Source organism: Urocampus carinirostris, chromosome 19 (assembly GCF_059441175.1).
Source record: "Urocampus carinirostris isolate Australia breed hairy pipefish chromosome 19, RoL_Ucar_1.0, whole genome shotgun sequence".
NCBI classification, from domain to species: Eukaryota; Metazoa; Chordata; class Actinopteri; order Syngnathiformes; family Syngnathidae; genus Urocampus; species Urocampus carinirostris.
The window spans coordinates 14,362,801-14,390,789 of NC_142367.1; the positions used below are offsets into that span (position 1 = coordinate 14,362,801).

The following is a 27,989-nucleotide window of genomic DNA, read 5'->3' on the forward strand; positions in this document are numbered from 1 at the left end:
GTCGAGCACTTGCCAGAAGTGAATGAGGGAGAAAAGGAAGAAGTTAAGAGCTGTAAAAAAAAAAGCGCGCACGGTTGTCATGTATCAACAATGGAGAACACATGACAAGAAACAAATGGAAGAGCTCAGAAGGGTATGATGCTGCTGTGTAAAGTTTCCAGAGGGGATTTTTAACATTTGGACTTTTGTCTGGACAGTCACAGAAAAACAAGCTGAGGGAAAAAGGTGAAAGAAGGACTTTCTGTTTTTAAACTGTTTGCACATAAAAAGAGGACGGTAAACACTGATTTGAAAGGTGAGTATTTATCCTGGTTTGGTTTGGCTTCATCCATGTATTGACATGGTCGGGACTCTTTCTCAATCAAAGAGCCATTAAGCGAAAAAATTACTATTTTATTTTTGAGGGTAATAGTTCAACAGAACCAACAAACCCGCTCTTTAGACAAAAGCTAATCTTTCAGCACATTTTATTTCACTGTGAGACGTTTGATGATTTGATCAAATCTATTAAATATTATTGACGCCAGTGCCTGCGTCTCTTTATCAACAAACACACCACTAAAAGTTTGTCTCCCTCCTGCAGCTACTTAAGATCATTGAAGCTTATTTTGACTGTGATTTTTGTCGTGAATTAGGGTTTCAAAACAAGGTGAGAGCAGAGTTATTTTGTATAGAAACTACTGTAAACAAGAAGTATAAGGATGTATTTAAGGGAGTGCGCTATGTGTGCAGAGATCCCCTCCACTCCTACTGCTCACCAAATCAAATTGTTCTGGGTGTGGGTGTTTGAAGTTTATTCTGTGGGTTTTCATCTTTGTCTCAGCAGTAAACCTAGTTAAATGAGCTTGCATATAAAGGATTCCTTGGAAATGTACAGCCAAAAAAGGTCTTTTGGAGTAACACCACAAGTCAGTCATACGTTGCCGACCCCTGTTGTATCTTTTCATTTTTACCCTTTTGTTTATTTAGTCTGTGCTGTAAGGCTATACAAAAAATTTCTGCACGCAAATTTAGACCTGCTTCTTATTAAATATGACCTCTCCCCTTTCTTGAAGCGTCCCCAAAACTGAACTGACTTTGGAGAGAGGGCTCCATCGGCATCATGGCAGCGGTCCTTCCTCAACCCCTCCATCTTTTCCTCTTCTTTTTCCTCTCTTCCGTCGCCTTCACCCAGGACCCTTCCGTCACCACGGCGATCGACGACAACCGCTTGGCGGTCCCTTCCGCGCCGGGCAGCAACACCACACCCGGGTACGCAGAAGCCACCCAGAACCCCCAGCAGGACACCGGCCTGTCCACACCCTCCAGTGGGGGAGACCAAGACGACGAGGACGGCCCCCCAGTCGGCGGGACTCGTTGCCAGGGTTATTACGACGTGATGGGCCAATGGGACCCTCCCTTCAACTGCAACGCCGGCGTCTTTTTGTACTGCTGCGGCACTTGCTTCTACCGCTTTTGCTGCCAGTTCCGCCAGCAGCGACTGGACCAACGCATCTGCTCCAACTACGACACACCCATCTGGGCCAACACCGGCAAGCCTGTGGCCACCGTCACCGAGGGCCAGGAGGACCAAGAACGGGACCGCACGCACCTCATCGTCTACATCATCTGTGGCGTGGTGGCCATCATGGTGTTGGTAGGCATCTTCACCAAACTGGGCCTGGAGAAAAGCCGCGGAGGTGGCGGGGCCACCACTGCCGCCGCACAAGCCGACCTCAGCTCCAGGTAGGATGCATGACGAGACACAAAGGTTGCAAATCCAGGTCTAGGGAGTCAAACTCATGCCACGGTTTGGCTTTTGCGGCAAGGGCTTCTACCCAGGCCTTAATTGACGAACGAGTTTGGTTTCCATTCATTAATAGTCAAAATGTACTTCTTCGTATGACGAACATATAAATGTAACATATGCAGGGTATTATCCAGACTAAGTTACAATATGCCCATAATGTATAACTAGCTAAATTAGTTGCACTCGTTGCAGGTAGACTTTGTGTAACTCAAAAAAATAATTACAGGAGTAAACAAAACAATTTTTTATGATGGTTGATGATGTAACGCTTTTGGTGAAAGTTATATAAAAAAAAAAAATTCCCGAATTTTGGGGTTATTCTAGTAATACGTTCTCAATTTTTAGATTTCTCAAGAAAAAACAATTTTAGATTTCTTAAACTTTTTTTAAATATCAGATTTTGGGGTAATTATTTTATAATTGGCTCGATTTTGTACAATTTAATGCTAATTTTGGACAGTTAGTCAATTCTGGAAGGGTGTCCTAATAGAATATAAACCAATTTTTTTTTAATTATTAATATTTCTAATTACCCTATTCATGGTCAAATATTCCACAGGGATTTGCGTACGAAAACCCAAGAATTTAGGTTGGTCCCCTCTTGGTATATATTAAAATTATGTTTCACTCAACGGTTTATGGTTGATGTAACTAAATGTCTAAATTATCGTTTAAAAAAAAATTATGACACTGAATTCAACGAAGAGTAATCCTGCATTATAAGCAAATACAAAATATATTTGTTGTTGTTTTTTTAAACGCTTACAAGTAGAAAAGGGAAAGGAATATGTATGATTCAAAACTCAATATGTTTGACAAGGAACAAGCATAAAAACTCGGGATTAAAAAAAATTAAAAAAATACGGTATTATATGTTAGTGAGTTGCACAACTGGATCAGAATTGCAATGCCCTTGCTAGTTTCTAGTTGAGTAAAAGCTCCCGTGGCTAAAACCAAACAACGGCAGGACTTTTCCTTACTGGACCTGGATTTTCCATCTTTGGTCGCTAATATTTCTTGCCATTAGCATGCAATGGTATTTTTTTCTCTCTGTGCGTGCATGTGTTTTCTGGGAATGGTTGGAAAGTTGAAAGACGAAAAAGACAAAAATGTCCCTTTGGGGGAGGACAATGTCCACTTACAACTTTCCAACCACGTTGTAAGCATGCGGACGTCAGCGGGTCCCATAGGACTAGCTTGCGACTAGTTAGTGGTTCTGCGATTTTTATTGATCGTAGCCCCACTCACCCAAAGTCAGCTGTAGAGGATGGAGAGAAGCTTGAAAACTCAATCAGAAGGATGTGTACTAGCCAAATTAGCAAATACAAATCCCAGCTGACTTTAGGTCTTTGTGTTTTATGGACTCATGTCATTTTTATCTCATTCACTACCAATGACGACTATAGACGTCTGAGATTCATTTTACATTAAGTGCAATTGACGATATGAGACTTCAAACCTCCATTTTCTTCTTAATTAGGCTGTCGATGAGTAAACTGGCCTGGCAGTGAATGAGTTATTGAATAACCTGGCAGTAACTAACATAATATAGCTGGATTTTTTAAAATATATTTCTAATTTCCAACCTTTGCTAATTCTGCATTTTTTTTCATCTCTTTCTCATTTCTTTGTTCTTGTCTTCATATTTTATACCTTGTGTAACGTTTTCTTTGCTTGTAAGAATGACTTATATATGAAATAAACCAAACATTTTCAAGAACACTCATGGAGCTAGCGATCTTTGCTACCATAAATCCTAACTGAACTGACTGGACATTGAATAAATCTCTGCTGTTAGGGGTGTGCAAACTTTTCCAAGTTGGCAAACGTACCTCAATTCAGCGATAAGTGAGCGCTGAAATACACTCAAATCTCCAACTCAGAAGAATGAAGATTTGCTGAAATGTTGCCATTTTTATCATGGTTTATTTTTTTCATTTGTTAGTCCCGATGAAAAAAAAAAAATAGTCAACACAACCCTGTCTGAATACCAGTGAAAAAAACAATTTTGACGTATTTTTCCCTCATTGTTTCGTAATTGCCTGGTTCGTTCACCTTTCTCTCCCCATATAAGTTTTGGGTAAAGGTGAATGTAATACGTAGCTTACATATTCAGTTGCAAGAAGTTCTTCCCAATACAATATACCACTGGGAAACGATATGTTTTGAAATATTTTGTATGGCCCATAATAAATGTCCAGAATTGATACAAAATTATTGAACGAATACACATTTCATATTGCCCTCTTGAGGTGTAGCATGCACCTGTCGCGTAAGGGGCGATGCCGCTTCATAGAAAAATGCCATACAAACTAAAAGGAGCTGCAGTTAAAAGAGGAAACAAGAAACGCAATGGCAAAGCGAAGCCACCAGAGAGCAGTGTCTGCGTCATTTTTAAACAGACTTGTTGGGAAACATGGCAACAGTTTTAAGCATTTACAAGCACTTCACCCAAAATTCAAGCAGTTTTCAATGCTTGAAAACACAACATTAAAATTCAAGCATTTTCAAGGGTTTCAAGCACCCGTACGAAAACCGTGATTGATTAACTGTCATTGATGGTTACAGGCATCATTGGCAGTGAATGAATTAAGGGCCGATGATGGAAAATGATGTCCAAAGAATATTTATTTGTGGTACGAATCAATTTAATTCCAAGCGGTTGGTGTAGCATCAAGTATGTCCAAAGCGAGTAAGCATGGTCGCTAACTGCGCCGAACCCAGACGAGTGGATCCCGTCGATACAGGCACTCGCTTCGTCCCCGTCGATGCGCTCGATGGCAGCAGCGATCAATAACGTGTCAATCGGGTCACGTGACATTTGTCTTTTTTTTTTTAAGAGTTGATTTAGTTAGCAGGCTTCTTTCTTATTTATGCGACAATATCCTCGTTTTGTTATATTTTTGCTCTACTTACGAGGATTCCATTCTTTACAGGCGCCCAAGCGAAGGTCGCTGAGTGTTGTTTATCTATTAGGCCAAAACCGGGTCAGCAGTCAAATACTTTAAGTGACTCTGCCCTTGGTTACGTAACGGGGCATCTAATTAGCCGGCTGCACACGCTATGTGCGCCAGGCAAATGTATAGCGCATGTCTGTGAGTTTCGACGTTGGGCGGGGGAAAGTTGTGAAAATCGATCTCATTGACACACACAAACTCCCATGTGACCTTATCACTTTGAACTATTAAATATGCTCAAATCTAAGAATGTATAATGTATGTGTTCATATATCAGGCACAAATATCTATCACCCTTTTGAAAAAAGACTTTGAAATCAATCCTCATATATCTAAAATATATACATATTATATATACATATTATACATTATATTATACATACACATACACACACACACACACACATATACATATATATACATATATACATATATATACATATATACATATATATACATATATATATATATATATATATATATATATATATATATATATATATATATATATATATATATATATATATATATAAGTGAAGTTTGAATTCAAAGACTTTCTCTGAAAGGGGAGAGATTGTCATACCTGATTTATGGAAACAAAATTTCTTGTTCCAGCTTGGTCTTTTTTTTCATAGTAATTATGATTTTGAATAATTGCATATTTTCAATCATTTCTTAATCCATGAAATATTTATATACATATAATAGTTAATAATATTATATTAATTTAATCTCTTTTATTATATATTTTTTTATTTAAAAAAAATCCTAATTATATACATACATATATATATATATATATATATACATATCTCATCTCATCTCATCTCATTAGCCGTACCGCTTATCCTCATTAGGGTCGCGGGGGGGCTGGAGTCCATCCCAGCAATCATCGGGCAGTGGGCAGGGGACACCCTGAACTGGTTGCCAGCCAATCGCAGGGCACACAGGGACAGACAACTCGCTCGCTCATTCACACCTAGGGACAATTTGGACCGGCCAATCCACCTGAAATGCATGTCTTTGGAATGTGGGAGGAAACCGGAGTGCCCAGAGGAAACCCACGCAAGCACGGGGAAAACATACAAACTCCGCACAGGATGTCCGGTAGCTGGATTTGAACCTACACAAGAGGTTCCCAAGACCTTAGAATGTGCCTGCACACGCGCTAACCACTGCGCTGCCGTGCTGCCCATATACTGGACTGTCTCAGAAAATTAGAATATTGTGATAAAGTTCTTTATTTTCTGTAATGCAATTAAAAAAACAAAAATGTCATACATTCTGGATTCATTACACATCAACTGAACTATTTCAAGCCTTTTATTATTTTAATATTGCTGAATTTGGCCTACAGCTTAAGAAAACTCAAAAATCCTATCTCAAAATATTAGAATATCATGAAAAAGTATACAAGTAGGCTATTCAACTAATCACCTGAATCATCTAATTAACTCGAAACACCTTGCGAGGTTTCCTAAGCCTTAAAAACACTCAGCTTGGTTCAGTAAACTAAATCACAAGTATGGGGAAGACTGCTGATCTGACTGCTGTCCAGAGGACCATCATTGATACCCTCCATCAGGAGGGTAAGACACAAAAATAAATTTCTCAAAGAGCAGGCTGTTCACAGAGTGCAGTTTCAAAGCATATTCACAAAAAGTCTGTTGGAAGGGAAAAATGTGGCCGGAAACGCTGCACAACCAAGAGAGATGACCGCAGCCTTAACAAAATTGTGAAGAAGAGCCGCTTCCAGAATTTGGGGGAGCTTCAAAGACAGTGGGCTGAAGCTGGAGTCCAGGTATCAAAAGCCACAGTTCACAGACGTGTCCGGGAAATGGGCTACAATAGCCGTATTCCCATGGTCAAGCCACTTCTGAACTCAAGACAACGGAAGAAGCGTCTGACTTGGGCTATGGAGAAGAAGCACTGGACAGTTGCAGAGTGGTCCAAAGTCCTCTTTTCAGACGAAAGCAAGTTTTGCATTTCATTTGGAAGTCAAGGCGCCAGAGTCTGGAGAAAGGCTGGTGAGGAGCAAAATCCAAGTTGCTTGAAATCCAGTGTGAAGTTCCTACAGTCAGCAATGGTTTGGGGAGCCATGTCAGCTGCTGGTGTTGGTCCACTGTGTTTCATCAAGTCCAGAGTAAATGCAACTGTGTACCAATAGATTTTAGAGCACTACATGCTTCCATCTGCTGAAAAGCTCTATGGAGATGAGGATTTCATTTTCCAGCATGATCTGGCACCTGCCCACAGTGCCAAAACCACCAGTAACTGGTGCACTGACCATGGCATCACTGTCCTTGATTGGCCTGCTAATTCCCCTGACCTGAACCCCATCGAGAATTTGTGGGGTATAGTTAAGAAGAAGATGCAAGACACCAGACCTGCAAATGCAAATGAGCTGAAGGCCACTATCGAAGCATCCTGGGCATCAATAACACCTCAGCAATGCCACAGGCTGATTGCCTCCATGCCACGCCGGATTGATGCAGTAATCCGTGCAAAAGGATTCCCAACCAAGTACTGAGTGCATCAATGGACATTTTCAAATGTTTGATTTAGTTTTGCTGTTATAAAATTATTTTTTGACTTGGTCTGAGGAAGTATTCTAATATTTTGAGATAGGATTTTTGAGTTTTCTTAAGCTGTAGGCCAAATTCAGCAATATTAAAATAATAAAAGGCTTGAAATAGTTCAGTTGATGTGTAATGAATCCAGAATGTATGACATTTTTGTTTTTTTAATTGCATTACAGAAAATAAAGAACTTTATCACAATATTCTAATTTTCTGAGACAGTCCAGTATATATATTTCTATATATACATATACACACATACATATTTCTCAGATACCAAAGCCATATCCCCCTCATGGGAGGTGGGTAGAGTCACAAAACACACTCACATTCACCAAACATTTATTCCCCTTCGCTCTTCCTAACCTGACACCGAGCATTAAGCCAACAGCGCAAAAAGGGGTGAGTTTCTGTGCCATGCAACCCTTCATCAGAGGCCTGACAGCATACAGTACACTATATAAATACACACACACATTTTATATATATATATATATATATATATATATATATCCATTATAATCCGCTTATCCGGGGTCAGGTCGCTGGGACAGCAGCCTTAACAGGGAAGCCCAGATCTCACTATCCCCAGCCACTTCTTCCAGCTTATACGGCGGGCTCCTGAGGCAATCCCAGGCCAGCTTAGAGACAAAGTCCCTCCAGCGTATCCTGGGTCACCCCCGGACCTCCTGCCGATGGGACATGCCCAGAACAGACTTACTGCCATGTGGACCAGACTCTGGCACCGGGCATACAGGGACCGCACAGTCTTATCTTATACTCCAGAAGCACCCCCCACAGGATTTCCAGAGGAACACGGTTCAATACCTTCTCCAAGTCCACAAAAATCGTGTAGACCGGATAGGCAAACTCCCATGCACCCTCAAGGACCCTGCAGAGTGTGTAGAGCTGGTCCAGTGTTCAACGGCTGGCACAAAAACCACACTGCTCCTCTTGAATCCGAGATTCGACTTCCTGGCGGACCCTCCTCTCCAGTACCCCTGAATAGACCTTACCAGTGAGGCTGAGAAGTGCGTTTCCTTGTAGTTGGAACACACTCTCCGTTCCCCCTTCTTGAAAAGGGGAACCACAACCCCAGTCTGCCAATACAGAGGCACTGTCCCCGATGTCCATGCGATGTTGCTGAGGCGTGTCATGGTGACACGCCCACAACATCCAGAGCCTTAATGAACTCCGGGCGGATCTCATCAACCCCTGGGGCCTTGCTACCGAGGAGCTTTTTGACCACCTCAGTGACTTCAACCCCAGAGATATGAGAGCCCACCTCAGAGTCCCCTGGCTCAGCTTACTCAGAGGAAGATGTGTCGGAGGGATTGAGGAGGTCTTCGAAGTACTATGATAAAACTAACTAATCCTGAATATAGAAATATATTAATAATATATATATTATATTTATAAATATAATTATTTAAGGTTTTTGTGTAATAAAAAAAATCATGTCTAGTAGGAAAAAATAAGCAAATATGTGTTGCTTGTAAAATAAATGAAGAAAAATACTTTAAATATAAAACCGAGGAAATTGAAAATAGAATAATGAAAAAAAAAATGTGTCACATTTTTTTCCCTCCGCTGACACCTCACAACCGCCATTTAGCCACGCCCTTCTTCTTGCCACTTCCTCCACTATAAAAAAAATCCATGCGAAGAAACCGATTTATATCATCCACCCACCCATTTTCTTTTCCTGGCTGACGTTCCCTTACCGCCACATGGCTCGGGGACAGGTGCTTTTTATTTTTTATTATTTTTTTAAATAATTCTCAGATTAAAAATCTCAATTCAGTGAGTCGAGCCAATGGAAGCCTGAGGGGCCGCATTGCAAATGAGTCAGAGAGGAAGGTTTGCTTTAAAGCGATTTGGGAACAATTTTATTTGGGGTGGAAAAAAAAATATTCCTGCAGTGTAATACTTCATAAATTTTGGAGAGTGATATGGTACAATAAACATCAGTTTTTCTATGAACAGGGTAAAGAATAAACGCATTGTGACTCTCTCGCATCCTCTTTCAGTCTCTTCCTCTTTCTTGCCCTCTTTCTCTGTCCCCCTCTATCTTTCTTCCTCATCTCTCCATCCCACAGTTTCACTCTTCACTTTATCTCGACCTCTTTCTCCAACTCTTTCGACCGATCTTTCCAACTATGTCATCAATTACAATAAAGACAATTTTTGATCCACTTTCAATTCCATTTTGCCTTTTCTCTCACTTACCTTCTATCTACCTCCATCTCACCATCTATCTAAATATCTCTCTATCCATCTCTCTCCAACTATTTTTCTATAGCAATTTGGTTCTTGAGCTAAAATTACATGTAATGCAATTTGGAGATTCTATTATCCACCACATTAGCAAAGTCCCCCCAGCAGTCCCCGTTTTGGCATGGGTGACACCATTTTGCGATGACATCATCGCCAGTGATAATTGTTGGGAATCACAGCCGTGGCCAATGGGTGCAACGCCACTACTTTGGTGCTAACAAGTCGCTGGCGGCTATCGCTGTCAGCTGGGGCGTACTCGATTTTTGTGTGTCTGTTTTTGTGCGAGTGTGTGTGTGCCGCCACGTGAGCGTCAATAGCAAAACAGTAGCAACTACGGTTTAAATTATTGATAAAGGGGGATGAATTGCATCAATGCTATAATCAAAAAGTGTCATTGATGTGTTCATTAGCATGTATGCATGCGTGCAAAAAAAGTCCAGATCTGGAAGGAACATATTGCGGGAAAACCTGGTCCAGATGTTAGAGAGTCAAACAAGCCGGCAGTCAAGTGCGACTGGATTGCTGCCTTGAGCTCCGATGTAAGAAATGTGCCTCTTGTAACTCTGTTTTCCCCCAAGCTTATTAATGTGACTCCGCAATATGAGCAGTAAAAAATAATAACAATAAAAATGTCATTAATATTTTTGTTGATTATTTTATTACCATTATTACCATTATTACCATTATTACCATTATTATTGTTATTGTTATTATTTAATTAGTAATGTATAGTACAAAACCCACGATTAGTAATAGTGTCTTTATTTTACACTGAAATTAAAATCTTACCAGAAAAATCTTACCCCAAGGGCATTTTTTTAGTTCTATTTTGATATTTGATTTACTTTTTACATTTATTTTACAATATTTTAACTAATTGCATTTTAGATGTAGTTTTATTCATTTAGCTTTATATTTGTATATTTAATATGGTATGTCTATATTTTTACCTTTATGCTCCAGTAAAATGAATAAGAAAAATGTATTAAAAAATGTTGTTTTAAAATATGGCTAAATATACATGATCACAATAATTAAGTATTAATAGGTTTCATATCCCCCACGACCCTACCGAGGATAAGTTGTGCAGATAATGGATGGATGGATGTTTCATATCCCAAATAAATACTTAAAAGTACTTAAAATTACTCAAAAAGAAAAAATATGTTTCATAACCAAAACAAGTTCATATAAAAAAAAAACAGAAATCATATTTAAAACATGCATACATTATAGATTTTATAGATTATAGATCTTATAGAGGGCAGCACGGCGGCGCAGTGGTTAGCGCTTGTGCGGCACAGTTCATGTCATGGGAACCTGTCGTGGGTTCAAATCCAGCTCCAGACTTTCTGTGCGGAGTTTGTATGTTCTCCCCGTGCTTGCGTGGGTTTCCTCCGGGCACTCCGGTTTCCTCCCACATTCCAAAAACATGCATTTCAGGTGAATTGGCCGGTCCAAATTGTCCCTAGGTGTGAATGAGCGAATGAGTTGTCTGTCCCCGTGTGCCCTGCGATTGGCTGGCAACCAGTTCAGGGTGTCCCCTGCCCACTGCCCGAAGATGGCTGGGATGGGCTCCAGCCCCCCCGCGACCCTAATGAGGATAAGCGATACGGCTAATGAGATGAGATGAGATCTTATAGATTTTTTTTCTACAATTTATTAATAAGTTCACTCATCTATTCATTCATTTGATTTAGATATTGGTTAAATTATGTATCTTATTTATTTATTCGTTCATCTGACATCTATCTTTTTTTATTTATTTTTTGGTCCTTAGATATTTCATCCATCCATCCATTAGCTGCACCGCTTATCCTCAGTAGGGTCGCGGGGGTACTGGAGCCCATCCCAGCTGTCTTCGGGCAGGGGACACCCTGAACTGGTTGCCAGCCAGTAGCAGGGCACACAAAGACAGACAACTCACCTGCTCATTCACACCTAGGGACAATTTGGACCGGCCAATTAACCTGACATGCATGTTTTTGGAATGTGGGAGGAAACCGGAGTGCCCGGAGGAAACCCACGCAAGCACGGGGAGAACATGCAAACTCCACACTGGAGGTTCGATCTCATGACCTCAGAACTGTGCCGCACACGCGTTTACTTATTCCTTATTTATTGGTTCATCTGTTCATGTATCTTTTTCTTTTCTTAATAAAGATAGGGTGCGTCATTTAAAGTGTGCTTGAAAAGTTGAAAATAGAATATTTTCTCTATTGAGTACGTGTTAAAAGAGCCCTTATAATTGTTTTCAACAGCGCTTAGCTGCTTTTCTCTTACTTTTAGCAAAGCTGTTCAGGCCGCAGAACACATTAGGTAGGGGGGGCACTTCTTGCTTGTCCTCGCAGTTTTGTCTTTCTATTTGTTAGTGTACCATGGATATGGTGAATGTAAGAAGAGGCCTATTTCAAGTATAGCCCAAATACCAACCTAAAACCTTCCCTTTTGGCATGATAATCTTTTGTCCTTTTTGTCCTCTTGTCCTTTTTTCCCGTTTAAAGTCTATGTTACATGTTTACCCTAATCTTGTTGAATACAATGTTTCACAACGTTGATATCAATGACAATAAAGACGATTCAATTAAAAACCTCCAAGGAAAGATAACAAAGAAATTATTCAAGCATGTCGCATCATGTACGAGATGACCAAAACTAGAATTATGACTTTATTCCGGGAGACGGCAGCAGAAAGTCAAAAGGTTCCAAAATCCATACATTCCCTTAAAGCAATTAGTAATTGTTATTCTACATGTTTTGTTTCCAGGCCTTTGAACACTGTATCAAATTACATTACATTTTAGGAAATTTGAAAATATCTGTATCGTGAGTTGAAGGTAATTCTTCAAAACGGTATGATTGCAGTTTGTGGTATCAGTGTTGATAATAGATCCCAAAAATATGTATTATGGAGAAGCCTATTAAAGGCTCATTAAATGAGTTTGCCTTATTTTTCCAAAATATGGGTCTTATCATCACTAATAGATACCTGGTCTCACTACTCGCCTATTCCCAATTTCCACGTCCAAACAATTGCTGTTTTTATCACCCCGCCCCACAAGGATCCTGACCGACCTCCTGAAGCAACAGGGAACCGAGGTGAGCCCTGCGGAGAACGCCATAAGCGCCTCGCCCAGCGATGGGAGGGCCAACGGGGTCTCGTCCAGGATGAAGCGCAGCCGGAGCGGTGAGCTGCGATAATTCCGTATTCCTTTATATTTTCTCGAAAGTTCCCGTTGCGGTGTCCCTTCTTTTCAAAGTCAACCTATAAAGTTCCCCTCCCAGATGCACACACATGATTTGTTTACATCATGGGATGTGTCAATCAATTTATTATCCAGTGCATGAAAAACAGGACGGTGATATTTTTCTCCCTCTCAGCTACGCGACACATGTGCTGCATATATTGATGCACGCCAGCGAACGAGGCGAGGGACTCGACGTCTGTCGCTTTGCTCGGGCCCCCAAGGCCAAGCGGGGGAAAGGCTCGGGGTCACGAGTGTCAAGGACAAAGTGACTGTGTGGCAGCGCAAGAGCCCGGATGGTCGATGTGGAATTGAGTGTTTTAACCCTGGTTCAAAGTCGTAAATCATAAATATTTACGGAAGGACGAGTATTGATACCAGGTATCATACAAATATCAGCCCAATTTTCTGGTTTATTGAATGGATTGACGGTTTAGATCTCCTATAAAAAGTAGAGCGGATCAAATATTGAGATGCGGGTTCGTTATCGTACCAAGACCAGAAAATTTCTAGATTACTAAATAGATTGACAGTAAAATCTAAGTAGGGAAGAAGGGATGGTTGAGTATTAATACCAGGTATCTTGCCAATACCAGGAGAATTTTCTAGTTTATTAAATGCATTTAAACTTCTATTGGTAGGAATGGACAAGTATACCAAGTATCGGCACTTTTACTAGTTTGATTTAAAATAATTCTATTTTTATCTAGTAAAACATTAAAAATATAGTCAAACAAGTTAAATGATCTTCAAATGTGCAAACCTTTCTGTCAATGAAACAAGATTATTATTTTATTTTCCAGTGTAAGATATTTGTAACTGAGGCAGATAACAGTATTAGGTACTCTCTACTAGTTGTTTTATAATCTGGAACTAGAAATCTGATGAAATGATAAAAATGAATTTCATTCAATTTTTTAGAAAAAAAAACATAATAGGATTCTTAAGAATCTATCCAAATCTAATATTTGCTATAAACCACCAGATTTGTGGGTGTGGGTGTTTGTATGTGACTTAAAGGCTCCAAAACGACTGAACCGATCTTGTTAAAATTTACACAGTTGTACTTTAGGCCTCTGCGAGTATCTAGATTTTTAAGTTTGGTAAGGTCTCTAATTGAAATGTATGCCATTCTTTATAATTAGCGAAGTATTTTCATAGAGGTCACCAATATCAAGTAACGATCATACTGATTTTGATACATTGATGTCGATGAAAAGGAATTTCTCTCAACAAGTCAAGTTGTTCAAAATTAGCTACAAATTTATTTTACTTTCTGATTATAAAACTATTTTGTATCAGTGCCCAGCATCACATTAAATTGATCTTTTTCTACTCTAAAGCACTCAGCTATACTGTTATCAAATACAACATCAATCACTTGATATAGAAAATTTTATTTGCATCCTGATATAACTGACACTGGGATAAACCACCATAGTGAATACAAATAGTTACATATCGTATCGATACTGGCTTATTTTTCATTTGAAGTTTTGCTACAAAGGGGAAAAGAGTGTTTTCAAAATCAACACATTGAGTGCCAATGTTGGCTCTGGTTGTCGAAGCTGACGTTAGTACAGAAAGTGGTACGCACGTGCAATATTGCAGGAGGGCAACATACACTCACTGATTACTATGCTAATGTAAGCAGGCTGGACCCCTTTTGGCGCCGTGTGCTATTTTGTGCGCAAAACATCTTGCCTTAAACAAGTCATATCATGAAGCGCTCTATCGTCGATGAAAATAGTCTTGCTTTTACCACCAAAAATTGGGACTTTTGCTTCAAAAGGTAGAAAGAAAAAAATACTTGTTTTATAACATAGTTTGTAGTCCTTAGGGTTAGGGAAAAATACAGTGGTACCTCTACTTACGAATTCAATTGGTACTAGCAGGAATGTTGCATAATGAAACAGTTGAATTTCCCTTCGGGGATGAACAAAGTATCTATCTATCTATCTATCTATCTAGTTCTAAATTAAACCACGTTTTCCCATTGAAATGAATTTAAAAGGGATTAGTAGGTTTCTCATCTCTCATCTCATTGGCTACACCGCTTATCCTCAGTAGGGTTGCGGGGGTGCTGGAGCCCATCCCAGCAATCATCGGGCAGTGGGCAGGGGACACCCTGAACTGGTTGCCAGCCAATCGCAGGGCACACGGGGACAGACAACTCACTCGCTCATTCACACCTAGGGACAATTTGGACCGGCCAATTCACCTGAAATGCATGTTTTTGGAATGTGGGAGGAAACTGGAGTGCCCGGAGGAAACCCACGCAAGCACGGGGAGAACATACAAACTCCGCACAGGAAGTCTGGAGCTGAACCCATTAACAAAACCCCCATTAAATCAACTGCAACTGCCCTGTAGTTACACTAATGTTTAATCAATGTTCATAAATATACCACATAGTATAATCAAAACAAGAAAGGCTTAAGAAATGCATGCAAAAGGTGAAGTTACCGTACATTACAAAGCTTTATTAGCCAAGAATGGTTGAAAGAATGGTTCCGGCCATTGTGCCAGTTCGGTCACAGGACGCATAAAATAGTGTAGAGAAAATTGCTCTAAATTATATTCATTTGGTGCAGAATTTTCATTTATTACCATCATTTATTGCCGGCTTGATAAAACAGTGATACACCGTCCCCACTGTCACAGACTTTAGGGTCTATTTTTGTCTTAATGGTGGAGATTGTGGACATGCTTTGCCCGTATTCCCTTGCCAAATCTGCAACTTTGCCCCCACTTTTATATTTTGTGGTAATTTTTTGCTCCTTTTCGGTTGCTAGTTACCGACTTCAGATACTGGAAAACTGATCGTATAATGGGGCAAATTTTAGTCGGATACAAATCTTGGCTACCAAAACATTTGTAAGATGGGTTGATCGTAAAACGAGTTACCACTGTATCCTAAGTTGAAGCCCAAACCCAAATTTTTATTTCTAATTTGAAACCATAAATGTAGTTTAAAAGCCTTTCTTGGAACCCCAACCCAGGTTTCAAACCCTAAATTGTAAACACTACATCTAGTTTAAAACCCTAATATGAAGCCGGAAACCGAATTTTAAACCTTTATTTGAAACTTTAAGTATATGCCTAACCTTAAAAGCAGTTGAAAACTTTAAAATGCAGAGGAACCCTTAGTTTCAAAACCACATTTGAAGCCCTACTGGCCATTAAACAGCCTAGTATAAACCAAAAAACTATTTGTACCCTCTTTTAAAACACTAGGTGTACTGTAAAAGCCTAAAATGAAGGCCAAATCCTAGTTTGAAGCCCTCTATCCTTACTGGCAGTTAGGCACCCTAAATCTATCTATCTACCCTAGTCATATCCCTCGAGAGGGGTGACCGACAGCACTCTTCTGTTCAACAGCAGGGCCCGACAGCTTTCACTGGTTTACCCCTGCAGTATCATACAGGTGCCCTGCCCATCCCTTAGAACATGTCTAAACATCCCACTTTTCTTTTTACAACACCTCTCTACTCATTCCTATCACCAACAAGAGCTCTAGCTTCCACTATATTTAGACCTCTTTCATGCAGTTCACTCATAACACCATCCATCTACGTTAATTGCGGCCTCCCTCTTGGTCTCCTTCCATTTACTTCTCTGTAGATCCTCTTCAACATTTGCTCCTCATCCATCCTCTCCATGTGTCCAAACCTTCCCAAGTACTCTCCTTTCAACATGCATCCTCAGTTCCACTACTACTCCAGTTCTGTCTCTCACAATTTAATTTCTCAATCCATCCAATCTTGTCACTCCTAACATACTCATCAAACACTTCATCTCAAAAATATTTAATTCGCTTCTCAAATCTACATTCAGGCCCTAAGTGCCTGCACCATACAACACAGTCGACACAATCACATTCTCATACAGTCCTCTCTTAACATCCATACTCATACTCTTGTTACTCATCACTCTCCTCAGAGCACCCAAAACCTTGCTTAAAACTCTACCAAAACCCTACTTTGACACGCTAATTCAAGTTCAAAACACTAGTAGAAGGCCAAAGCCCAGTTTGAAACCCTGATTCCAATTAAGAACCATAAAATGGAGACCAAACTTTTCGTGCATAAAATTCATAGACATTTAGTTTGATTGAGGCATACAAAACCGTCACAATATATTGGGTATTTTTCTTCTTCATTTCTCAAAAAAGATCAGTTATTCGATTGTTGTTGTATTTTAAGGTTTTGCTTCAAATTTCTAAAAATTGTGTCGTTTCTATATAACAGTCAAAATGTTGTTTTTTTTCGAAACTAAGCTTCAAAAAAGCCATGAATCAAAGCAGAACATTGAATAGATCGCACGAGTTACAAACAGACCAACGCTATCGGTTTTTCCAAAGTCGGCTAGACAGGCCTTTAGGGCCGTTTGAAAAAAAAAAAGCTGTCAAGCTGAATACACACAGGCTAATTAAGCGTGTTTAAAGGTGATGTCAGATATCGGAAGTTTTCTGTGAGCTTAGCGATGCTCGCAAAAGAGTCGACGTGAGAGTCTGGTCCGATATTCTCTGGCAAACATGACTCATCGCAGACAAAAGGAATAAAAAAGATGACCTAGTTAATGAACTGCACTTGCAACGTGACAACGGAACAGATTGTCGATACGCGCTTTCGCCCTCCAGTTGAACTTTGACCCCCACCAGTTAAGTTCGGTCCACGATGTCGAGGTAACTATCCGTAGTAGTTTTTATTTTCTTCCTTCTCAGCATTTCTATTTTATCCAGACAAAGAACTCAATTTTTTTCTCCTTTCCCCGCGGCGCTTAGAAGTCTTTTATGTTTTGATAGACACGCGTACAAGCACACACGCACAAGCACGTTATTAAAAAAAAAAAAAAAAAAAGAGACTTTAGCAGTGCCTTTGCAGTTGTGCACATTCACAATAGCGCACCGGTGAAGAAAGGATTAAATGGCCCTTGTATACACTTCCAAATAAAAAAGCTAATATACCGTATTTTCCGCACTATAAGGCGCACCTAAAAGTCTTAATTTTTTTCAAAAGCTGACCATGCGCCTTATAGCACAGTGCGCCTTATATATGCCTCAATATTAAATTCGCAAGGTCTCGCAACTTACTCAACAGCCGCCGACTCGATTTTACCCCGAACGTGGAGTAGTCTGCGGTGTATGCTGGGATTTATATACCGGCGTTTCATTGGCTAACCAATGTGTCAATCATCATTTGAATCGATCACTATTGGCTGAAGTTATTCGGAGCCTCGGATTGGCTAGATGGCCTAAACAAACCCTGCGATCGGCCGAGTTTAGCAATGGCGTAGCAAGTCCGCGGTGTATGCTGGGATTTATATACCGGCGTTTCATTGGCTAACCAATGTGTCAATCATCCGTTAAATCGATCGCTATTGGCTGAAGTTATTCGGAGCCTCGGATTGGCTAGATGGCCAAAACAAACCCTGCAATCGGCCGAGTTTAGCAATGGCGTAGCAAGCTTGCTAAAGTACGCCATAAAGAAACATGTTTCATTAGTCTGTATTTGTAAATATTCTACTCTCCTGGATTTACTTCACTCACGGTTGTAAGAAGACCATGATTGCGTATCATTATTGAACGTGAGAACTTAGGTGAGTTATGCGGCTTTATATTTTCCCGGTATCTTGTTTTAGAACGATCTTGATGTTGCTGTGATGAGTTGAGTGAATTAAACTCAATTCCAAGTGTTTATTGTCATATGCACAGTAAAGTTGTGAGCGAAAAAGAAAACAGAAACATAGAAATGTTTGGCATTTCTTGAATCCCAAGACTTCAACCTTCCGAATGATATTTGAAATGACGCATTTAAGTGACATTGTACGGACACCGCATCCGCACGTGTCTCCGACACGTATTTGCTTCTTTGCAAGCTTTGGGAATGTTAAGGGGGTAATCAGTTTGACTGAATCGTCTGACTGTTTTGTCGACGTTCCCATTGTAGCGCCTTATAATCCGGTGCGCCTTATCTATGGAAGATATAGGACCAAAAACTATTTTTTTGGGGTGCGCCCTATAAACCGGTGGGCCCTATAGTGCGGAAAATACGGTATTATACAATGAGTGTATGTAATAATATGATTACACACGGTTATAGAGAGAGCTAAAAACAATTTTTTTAAAAAATTATATATATATATATATATATATATATATATAATGTGTACACACACATACACACACACTGTATACACATACATATATACACACACACTGTATACACATACATATATACGTATGTGTATATATATATATATTATATATATGCACACACACACAACGCCAATCATGTTTTGGGTACATTTTTGATAAATAATTTTGTTTTTACACATTTCTATTTATCAAATAAACTAAAATAAAAACAATGTCATTTCAGTTAAAATAATCTGCTAATTATTTTATGAACTGTATTTTGTATTCTATTTCTTATCAATTATCATGATGTACTATTTTCATATATATTATTATATCCAAATCAAAAAAGGAAAAAATTTAAATTGGGTAAAACTATTCTCCCATCATATTTTCTCTGCACTTTGTTTTATTTGTATTTATTTATCTGACCCACTTTTATTTATAAGATATAATCTAAAAATGTAATCAAAATAAGAAATTATATTGATTCATTTTTCTATCTCCATTTTTTATATATATATGTATATATTTTTTGCTTACATTTGTATTTATAAAATATATTGAAAATAAAATGTATATTATGTGTATTTAAATGAAGCAAAATTATCCATCCATCCATCCATCTATTTATAAGTACATCCCTCCAAGAACCTGTTTTGGAACATATGCCTCTAACAATACATCCATTGATTAATCAAAAACACAAAGCCTAAATCTTAAACCTATTACTTCTACCCAGCTCCCCGCATCTATCCCTAATTTCATTCAGAAGATTGTCCCCCCCTTCTCATTCCCCTCCCTTATTTCATCTTTCATCGTCTTAACAGCAAGTGACGTTCTACTGACAAGTCCTTGCAGTGATGAGACTTTGATGCAGGCACTCGACTCGTGCGTAGAAAATCCCAGCCCAGACCAGTTACACAAACGCACCACGCGAATTCCATTACACGAATAAAACTAACCCGATTTGCTTCAGCTACACCCCCCCCTCTTCTCGCTTCCTCCCCAGGCCTCCGTGGAGTGCGTTGGTCGCATCAGTGGACTTGATTAATGCTAATAACTGTGGCTTTGCTCTTCCGGCAACTCTATTGTTGGTTAACCTCAGTGCATTTGGCATGGGGACACTGGGCTGACAGGTTGGACCCACACAGAGACGGAATTGGAGCTTTGAAGCTGGAAGTTAGGAGTTATCAAAGATTAAAGGGACAGTATGTATTATTTGACCAACATATGTCACAACTGTGCAAACGAAATTGAGTTTTACATAGCACAAGGATACAAACTACAGAGACTCATTTTTTTCAAATATTTTTCCGCTGCTTTTAGCAAGGTTTTATTGTATACATGCACACCGACAGACCACTATGTCAGCTCCCTCTAGGTGAGGCTCAAGTTATGTAATTTTTTTGCTCATTTTTTTAAAAATCAATATTGTTTTTTTCGGTAAATGAATGATTTTTTTTTGCCATTCAGAGGCGCTAGACACTGTCCCTGTAAACAAATATTGATTGCAGCCTATGTGAGAGTTTGATTGTGTAACAGCTGTAAATAAAAGGTGTCATAATACTAAAATTACTAACTTGAAATGAAACAACACCTATTATTTTTAGCAATTAAATCACACAAGGTAATGCAGGAAAGCGACGTCAAGCTCGCCCCAACAGGTTTTTTAAATTTACTCTACTATAAAGAGTCCAAATGGAAACCCCCCAAAAGATGAAAAAGGTAGAGTTTATTTGAGCACGTCTAAAAATAGACTATAATTGCACTCGCATTATGAATGAGCCGACTTAGGTGCATTGATGACACGAGCCAGGAGATGGTGGCAGAGAGTAACAATATTCCAAATTCTGTACAGCTCCTTCAACTTTTTTTGTTTATCATTTTATATATTTTTTGTATCTCATCTCATCTCATCAGCTGCACCGCTTATCCTCAGTAGGGTCGCGGGGATGCTGGAGCCCATCCCAGCAATCATCGGGCAGTGGGCAGGGGACACCCTGGACTGGTTGCCAGCCAATCGCAGTGCACACAGGGACAGACAACTCATTCGCTCATTCACACCTAGGGACAATTTGGACCGGCCAATTCACCTGAAATGCATGTTTTTGGAACGTGGGAGGAAACCGGAGTGCCCGGAGGAAACCCACGCAAGCACGGGGAGAACATACAAACTCCGCACAGGAAGTCTGGAGCTGGATTTGAACCCACGACAGGTTCCCATGACATGAACTGTGCCGCACAAGCACTAACCACTGCGCCGCCGTGCTGCCCTTATTTTTTGTATACATTTGTATATTTTCTGTCTACCGTAAATTCCGGACTATAGAGCGTAACTGATTATAAGCCACACCCAGGAAAAACAATGTTGTACATACATAAGCCGCACCTGACTATAAGCTGTATGTGCCCATATTGAAACATGAGATATTTACAAAGACAGACGGTACACAGAAAGAGTTTTAATAATATACGGTGCCTTAAACCCCTTACTGTTTTGACGGCTAACGACTGATAAACAAATACGTGTTTGCATGAAGTGACTAATCACTGAAATGCCACATATGTTTGGATATCTTAAACTCTTGGAATACAGGATATGATGACCATTTCAGAATATCAAAGAAACATTACAGTCTGTCTGAAGCAAGATACCCAGATACTATAAGCCGGTGTAACTCACCATTACATCCCCTGGTCGTCTTTAACTTATTTGATTGTCTTCGTTACATCAAGGACAATCCATAGAATACAAGCGTGTAAAATATTTACTCCAAAACACGCAATAATGCCGACAGATAAATAGGAATCCGCCGTAACATTTCTGCTTTGTTGGACGTTACTTCTTGTAATCTGATTGTTTCGCCAAATTATTTCCGTTTACAAATAAACAGAATTGTAAGCTTTTTTTCCAATGTGGTAATTAGCCCTCCCCCTTTGGATTGACACCTTTTCCATGATGAGGATCTGTGTATGTATGTAAACTTGCGTCTTCATCAACACATACTCTATATTCCGGCTGTATCACTCTCACTTTTGCTGCTCGGGCGCCCCGAGCGGCCTTTAGAAAAAATGCATAAATTGGCTGCATCATTGCATAAGCTGCAGGGTTAAAAGCTTGTGACACAACTCACGGCTTATAGACGGAATTTACAGTAATTTTGAGGAGCAGCATTGTTTTGTTATGTTATGTTCTGTTTCTCTTTTCTTTTTTATTTCTTTATTCCTTTGCAGAATCTTTTCAGTTGTTCTTTCTAATTTGTCAGGGGGTTGGGTGTTCTATTTTATCAATTATTTTTAGGGGGTCGAAATTTTCACTCACTGTAAAACCAAAAATGGTGGCGCCTTTTTGAATTTATCCCGTGTGAAACTTTTAAAGGAAACATACGACTACTCTTTTTAGCAAATTTTGGAAACAAAATTTACTTTTTTTGTCTTTGTGTTTTTCTAGAGCAGTACCACCTCAATAACTCCACTCAGGGCCCGTTAGGACAAGGCATCCCTCACTCTCACAGCAGCCACGGTACGGTGGGACTGAACAAGTACACCTCCCTCAAAGCCGTGGGTAAGTCGCATATTGTTGTTACTCAAAAAGCATTACGTCCAGAATAACCTTCGTTGGGTCAAAAATGGACCCAAAAACTACTGACGATGACCCAAACACATATTTTCAAACAAATTGAACTGCATTTTAGGTAATTCTTATTAACAAAAAGGGCCAATTTAGGGATGAGACATTTTTGGGAATATTAGAAACAGGATGCTTTTTAATGTGTTTTGAACCTTTTTTTTCTTCTTTTTTTTATGTTTTCAGCAAATGTACCGCAATTTGTTGTGGGATTTTTTGAAAAATATTTTTTTCCTTCCGCATATTTTTTTTCTTGTGAACTGGAAAACATATTTGGAGGAGTTTTTCTTTTGTTTCATTATTGTTTGCGGGGTTCTTTCCTCAAAATGAAACCATTTTAATGGGTTTACTTTAACACAAAATGTACATTTTTGTGGTGTTAATTTCAACAATTATGGTGCAATTAGGGCAGGTTATTTTCAAAAATATATTTTTTTTTAAATCAGAAAACCTGTTATTATCATTATTTATTTATTCATTTATCTTAAACAAAATATACAGTTTTTAGGGCTTGGTTATAATAAAGTTACCCCGATTTACCATTTGCATGAATAATGTCCAACATTTCGGGTTATTTTGTACAAAAAACAGCCAAATCGGTTTGGATTGTTGAAAACGAGATCTTTTTAAAGACGTTTTTAACCTCAGGGCACATTTTTTGCTAGTTTGTTTGAAACATCTCATCTCATTAGCCGTACCGCTTATCCTCATTAGGGTCGCGGGGGGGCTGGAGCCCATCCCAGCCATCTCCGGGCAGTGGGCAGGGGACACCCTGAACTGGTTGCCAGCCAATCGCAGGGCACACAGGGACAGACAACTCATTCGCTCATTCACACCTAGGGACAATTTGGACCGGCCAATTCACCTGAAATGCATGTTTTTGGAATGTGGGAGGAAACCGGAGTGCCCGGAGGAAACCCACGCAAGCACGGGGAGAACATACAAACTCCGCACAGAAAGTCTGGAGCTGGATTTGAACCCACGACAGGTTCCCATGACATGAACTGTGCCGCACAAGCGCTAACCACTGTGCCGCCGTGTGTTTGAAACATATTCAAGAAAAAAAATGTCAATGTTGGTTAATAAAGGTCAGGCATGCACGACCTTTTGTTGTCCTCCAGCTGTTTTAACAGGACACTAGACCAAAGGAAACTCAGCCCGAGGCAAATCTCTCCTTGACTAGACAGATTTTATTAACCTTTATCAAAAATGCCCTTTTTCAGCTGCCCATCGTCTTGTTTCTGTTTCATTTTTAATTGGCCGTTTTCTCAGTTGTAGATTTCAACTCGTCGACTGCTATTCTAGTAAGATAGAAAAAAAGACGTCGAATGATGTTGGGGGCACCAAATTTGTGAGGGGAAAAAAAAACAACTTTCATTTTAAAAACTGTTCCAACAGCAACCTTAGCGTTTACTTTACGTAATTCTCTTTGACGTCAACGCCCTACCATGACATAAAGATACACACAAACACGCAAACAGGACTTGAGGCGAGAGTATTTATAACTCACTATTGCCACATTATGGCACGCTGGCACACCTACCTGTAAATGTCTGTCAAGTCCCTTCATCACATTAGCTTTTGTCCTGGGGGAGTCAAACCTGGAATATGACATTGGTGTTAGAATATATTTTTGCAGAATACAACTACATGAAAAAATATGTTTCTTTTATATCTCATTATACTTTTTTTTCCTTTTAAAATCGTAAAATACAAAACTAATCCATTTGAAGTATGTTACAATAAATATTTAAAAGATAATACATCATATTTAAACTAATATAGTAAGATGACGTTTCTATCATTAGGTATGTATCAAACTGCATAACAAATAGTTTTCTGTTCGATCATTTTTGCCTTATCCTATAATATTTTTACTTCTTGTAAAATAAGAAAATGATACATTTAAATTATAAAAAATACAATGAACATATTTTCATTACATGTTGAACTCTTTTTAGTTGGATAAAATAGTTTAATTTTTGAATTTTATAGGAAAAGATAAGTATTTTAAATGAGCATATCAAGTTCTTTTTTTGTATTTTCCTAAAATGTTGCTTTATTTTTACTTAGAATAAAAAAAAATACTTGTTCACTTTTATTGAAATATAAAATGAATATATTTGATTTATATTTGAAACATTTAAAAAAATAACAAAAAATAGTCAAATTACCTGATGTTGCATATACTTTACCCATTTATGTATTTAACTTTTAAATTTTCTATAATGTATTTTTATATAAATCTTGAAATTTGAAAAAATATATATTTATTTTTTTCAACCCACAGCATTACCTGTGTTTTAAATTATTTTTTACTCATTTTAATGTTTTTATCCAACTAACTTTTTAAAAGGGAAATTGTACTGTCATTTTCTTGCTCTTCAAAATACTCAAAGTCAAATAATTATGTAAATAACAGACACAGAATTTTCACAAGTTGGGCTCTACATGCATCCGCATTGAACTTGAAAATAATGATCTTGACCAGAAATTAAGTGCAGGCATTACAAAAAAAGAAATGAAAAGACAAACAGCAGAGTGACAGACATAAATGACAGTCGAACACTGAGAACAGACTGATGGGTCAAAAGTAATTGGACAATTAAGTGCAATCCAAACAAAAATATTTTTTGTCAATATTTAGTTTCAAGATTTTTTGAGGGAATCACTGCCTGAAGTCTGGAACCCATGGACAACCCCAAACGCTGAATTTTCTCTTCCTTTACAGCAGCAGCCTTGAATTGTTGCTTGTTTGTGGGTCTTCCCGCCAGACGTTTCGTTTGAGCAAGTGAAATGCATGCTCGATTGGGTTCAAACCTGGAGATTGACTTAGTTATTGCAGAATATTCGACTTTCTTTCCCTAAAAAAAATCCTGGGTTACTTTTGCCCTATTGTTTGGGTCATTGTCAATCTGCACTGTGAAGCGCTGCCCAACTAACTCTGCAGCATTATGGCTGACTCTAAGCAAAGAGTATATCCCCGAATACTTCAGAACTCATCTGGCTACTTTTATCCGTTGTAATGTCATCAATTAACACAAGTGACCGAGTGCCCATGGAAGCCATGCATGCCATCACACTGCCTCCATGTTTTTCACAGATAATGTGATGTGCGTTGGATCATCTGCTATTCCCTTTTTTCTCCAAACTGAGCTGGCTTGTCTAGGTGTTTTTGGCAAGTCTCACCTGTCTATTTTTGGGGGCTGATAAATGACTAGCACCTAGTGGTGAACTTTCAGTATTAAAAGTACTTTCATTAAGTCTTCTCCTTATTGTAGATTTAGAGACAGGAACAGCCACTTCCTGGAGTGTTCTTCACTTTAGTGGATGTTTTTTTTTTGGTGTTTTTCTTCATGATGTAGAGTATTCGACAATGTTCCATTGTTGTTGTCTTCTGTGGATGTCCCGGCCTTTTTGAATTTCCAACCTCACCAATGCATTCCTTTTTTCTTATTCTATTTGATCTGACTTTTTCGAGCATTTCCGCTATCTCTCTAATGCATTTCTTCTTTTGTTCAACTCTCAGGATCTTCTGCTTTACCTCCATTCAGAGACCCATTGAACGCATTATGTGTGGACATAACAACAGCTTCCAAATGCAAAACCACACACCTCCAATCAACTCCAGACTTTTTCAATTTTTTCTTATTAAATTGTCCAATTACCTTTGCTCTCTTGAAAAAGGGGTGTAAAGGGCTCCTAATTTTTTAATTCCTAAAATCCTATTCCAATTTGGATGTGGAAAGTCTCAAATTACAGCTAAGATTGTGCACTTAATCCCATATTAATTATATTATTGTGTTTATGTGAACAGCTAAAATAAAACAACCTGTCCAAATATTTTCAGGCCTAACTGTGATGTATGTTAAATTTTTTCCATGGATGTCTTTTGAAATTGGAACAAAGGTAACAAAGCGCTCTTCTTTTTTCCTTCTTCCTGGTTTTCAGCTGACAGCGCATCTCACAGCTACTACAAGAGCTTCCCACTCATGGACTTTGTTCACTACAGAGCACCTGCTGCTTTTCCGCCACCGCCCAAAGAAAAGTCGTACATCCACCAGCACCTCTCACCGGACTCTGACCTCCACGCCCCTCTCTCCATCTCCATCCCTTCCAACCACCTGGAGCACCCCCGCCTCCCCAAGACTACCACGCACCCTCTGCCGTCCGGCTCCGCCTTCAAAGCCTGGGAGCCGGCCCCCCGCCACATCCAGAGGCAGAGCTCCGCCCCCACGCACGCCTCCCATTGGAGACACGCCTACTCCGCCCGTCGACAGCAGAGCATCGAGAATGTGCCAGACCTTTTCGGGCGACCCTGCGGGGGGGTGCACCCGTCTCACGGGGTGCATTTCCACATGCAGCACCCGGCTCAAGCCACTTACTACCAACATGCCAGGCACAAGAATTACGTGACGCACAGTTCCACGGAGGTAACCGTCTGACTCATTGAAAGCAACGCTGAAAAAAACCTCTAGTCCAGATTGCTGGAAAGAAATGTAGCAAGGTTACTTGAAAAACACTTAGGCTCCTTCAGACCACCATTGAAAATCAGCAGTTTGGTTTTGGAGTCTCCAAAAGATTGAGTACCCTAAAATGTTATTTAATTCCTCGCTTGTCTCGTTTTTCTATGCTCTCCTAATTATGGTTCAGAATATATTCAAGAATGATAAATAAATATAGTTTCCTCTAAATAATCAGACATCCTTTCATAAAGCCAGAAATCCATTTGGGTGGTGTTTTTCCAATAAATGTAATATTGAGTAACTACCTTTATAAATATTTTGTTCTACTGGCAGACAATTTTGCAGATTTTTAAAATGTATTTATTCATATATAATTTATTATTAATTTAATTATGTATGAATTATTACCAGGATGATACACTATTTATCTTAAGAGTTTAATTTTACAATAAACAAAATATAATTTAAAACGGGCAAATGCATCAGAAAATTATCACAATGTATTTTAAACATTTTACATCGTTTAGTCATAATTGTTTTATTTTACTAGAAACAAATATTTCAAATATATATTGAAAGTATTTTTTTGCTCTTTTGAAGAGTATTTTTCTCATTTTATTTTATTACATTATACATGTTTTCAAGTACGTAATATATAAGTAAGAAAAAATTACTTGAATTTATCTCATCTCCCATCTCATCAGCTGCACCGCTTATCCTCAGTAGGGTCGCGGGGGTGCTGGAGCCCATCCCAGCAATCATCGGGCAGTGGGCAGGGGACACCCTGAACTGGTTGCCAGCCAATCGCAGGGCACACGGGGACAGACAACTCACTCGCTCAGTCACACCTAGGGACAATTTGGACCGGCCAATTCACCTGAAATGCATGTCTTTGGAATGTGGGAA

The 27,989-nt window shown here is 39.1% G+C and overlaps 1 protein-coding gene and 1 long non-coding RNA gene across 2 annotated transcripts; one reads left to right on the plus strand and one right to left on the minus strand.

Moving 5' to 3' along the window:
* On the plus strand, positions 1-27,757 carry shisa8b (shisa family member 8b). The gene is made up of 5 exons (XM_088323564.1): positions 1-295; positions 1,056-1,725; positions 12,665-12,789; positions 22,441-22,554; positions 26,569-27,757. The coding sequence occupies exons 2-5, from the start codon at positions 1,103-1,105 to the stop codon at positions 27,060-27,062; spliced, it is 1,356 nt and encodes a 451-aa protein (XP_088179690.1). The 5' UTR covers positions 1-295; positions 1,056-1,102; the 3' UTR covers positions 27,063-27,757.
* Positions 23,829-24,220, minus strand: LOC148347423 (uncharacterized). The gene is made up of 3 exons (XR_015847990.1): positions 24,161-24,220; positions 24,020-24,060; positions 23,829-23,918 (listed from the first exon to the last, which is right to left on the minus strand). It is a non-coding gene; the product is annotated as an uncharacterized LOC148347423 (long non-coding RNA).
* Positions 27,758-27,989: the final 232 nt, after the last annotated feature.

What these genes read in the sequence shown, in the direction of transcription:
- shisa8b (XM_088323564.1), top strand. Translation starts at nt 1,103, where the DNA reads ATGGCAGCGGTCCTTCCTCAACCCCTCCATCTTTTCCTCTTCTTTTTC. An exon ending in GATGAAGCGCAGCCGGAGCG is followed by an intron (nt 12,790 to 22,440) that starts GTGAGCTGCGAT and finishes GTGTTTTTCTAG; the next exon opens with AGCAGTACCACCTCAATAAC. An exon ending in CACCTCCCTCAAAGCCGTGG is followed by an intron (nt 22,555 to 26,568) that starts GTAAGTCGCATA and finishes CCTGGTTTTCAG; the next exon opens with CTGACAGCGCATCTCACAGC.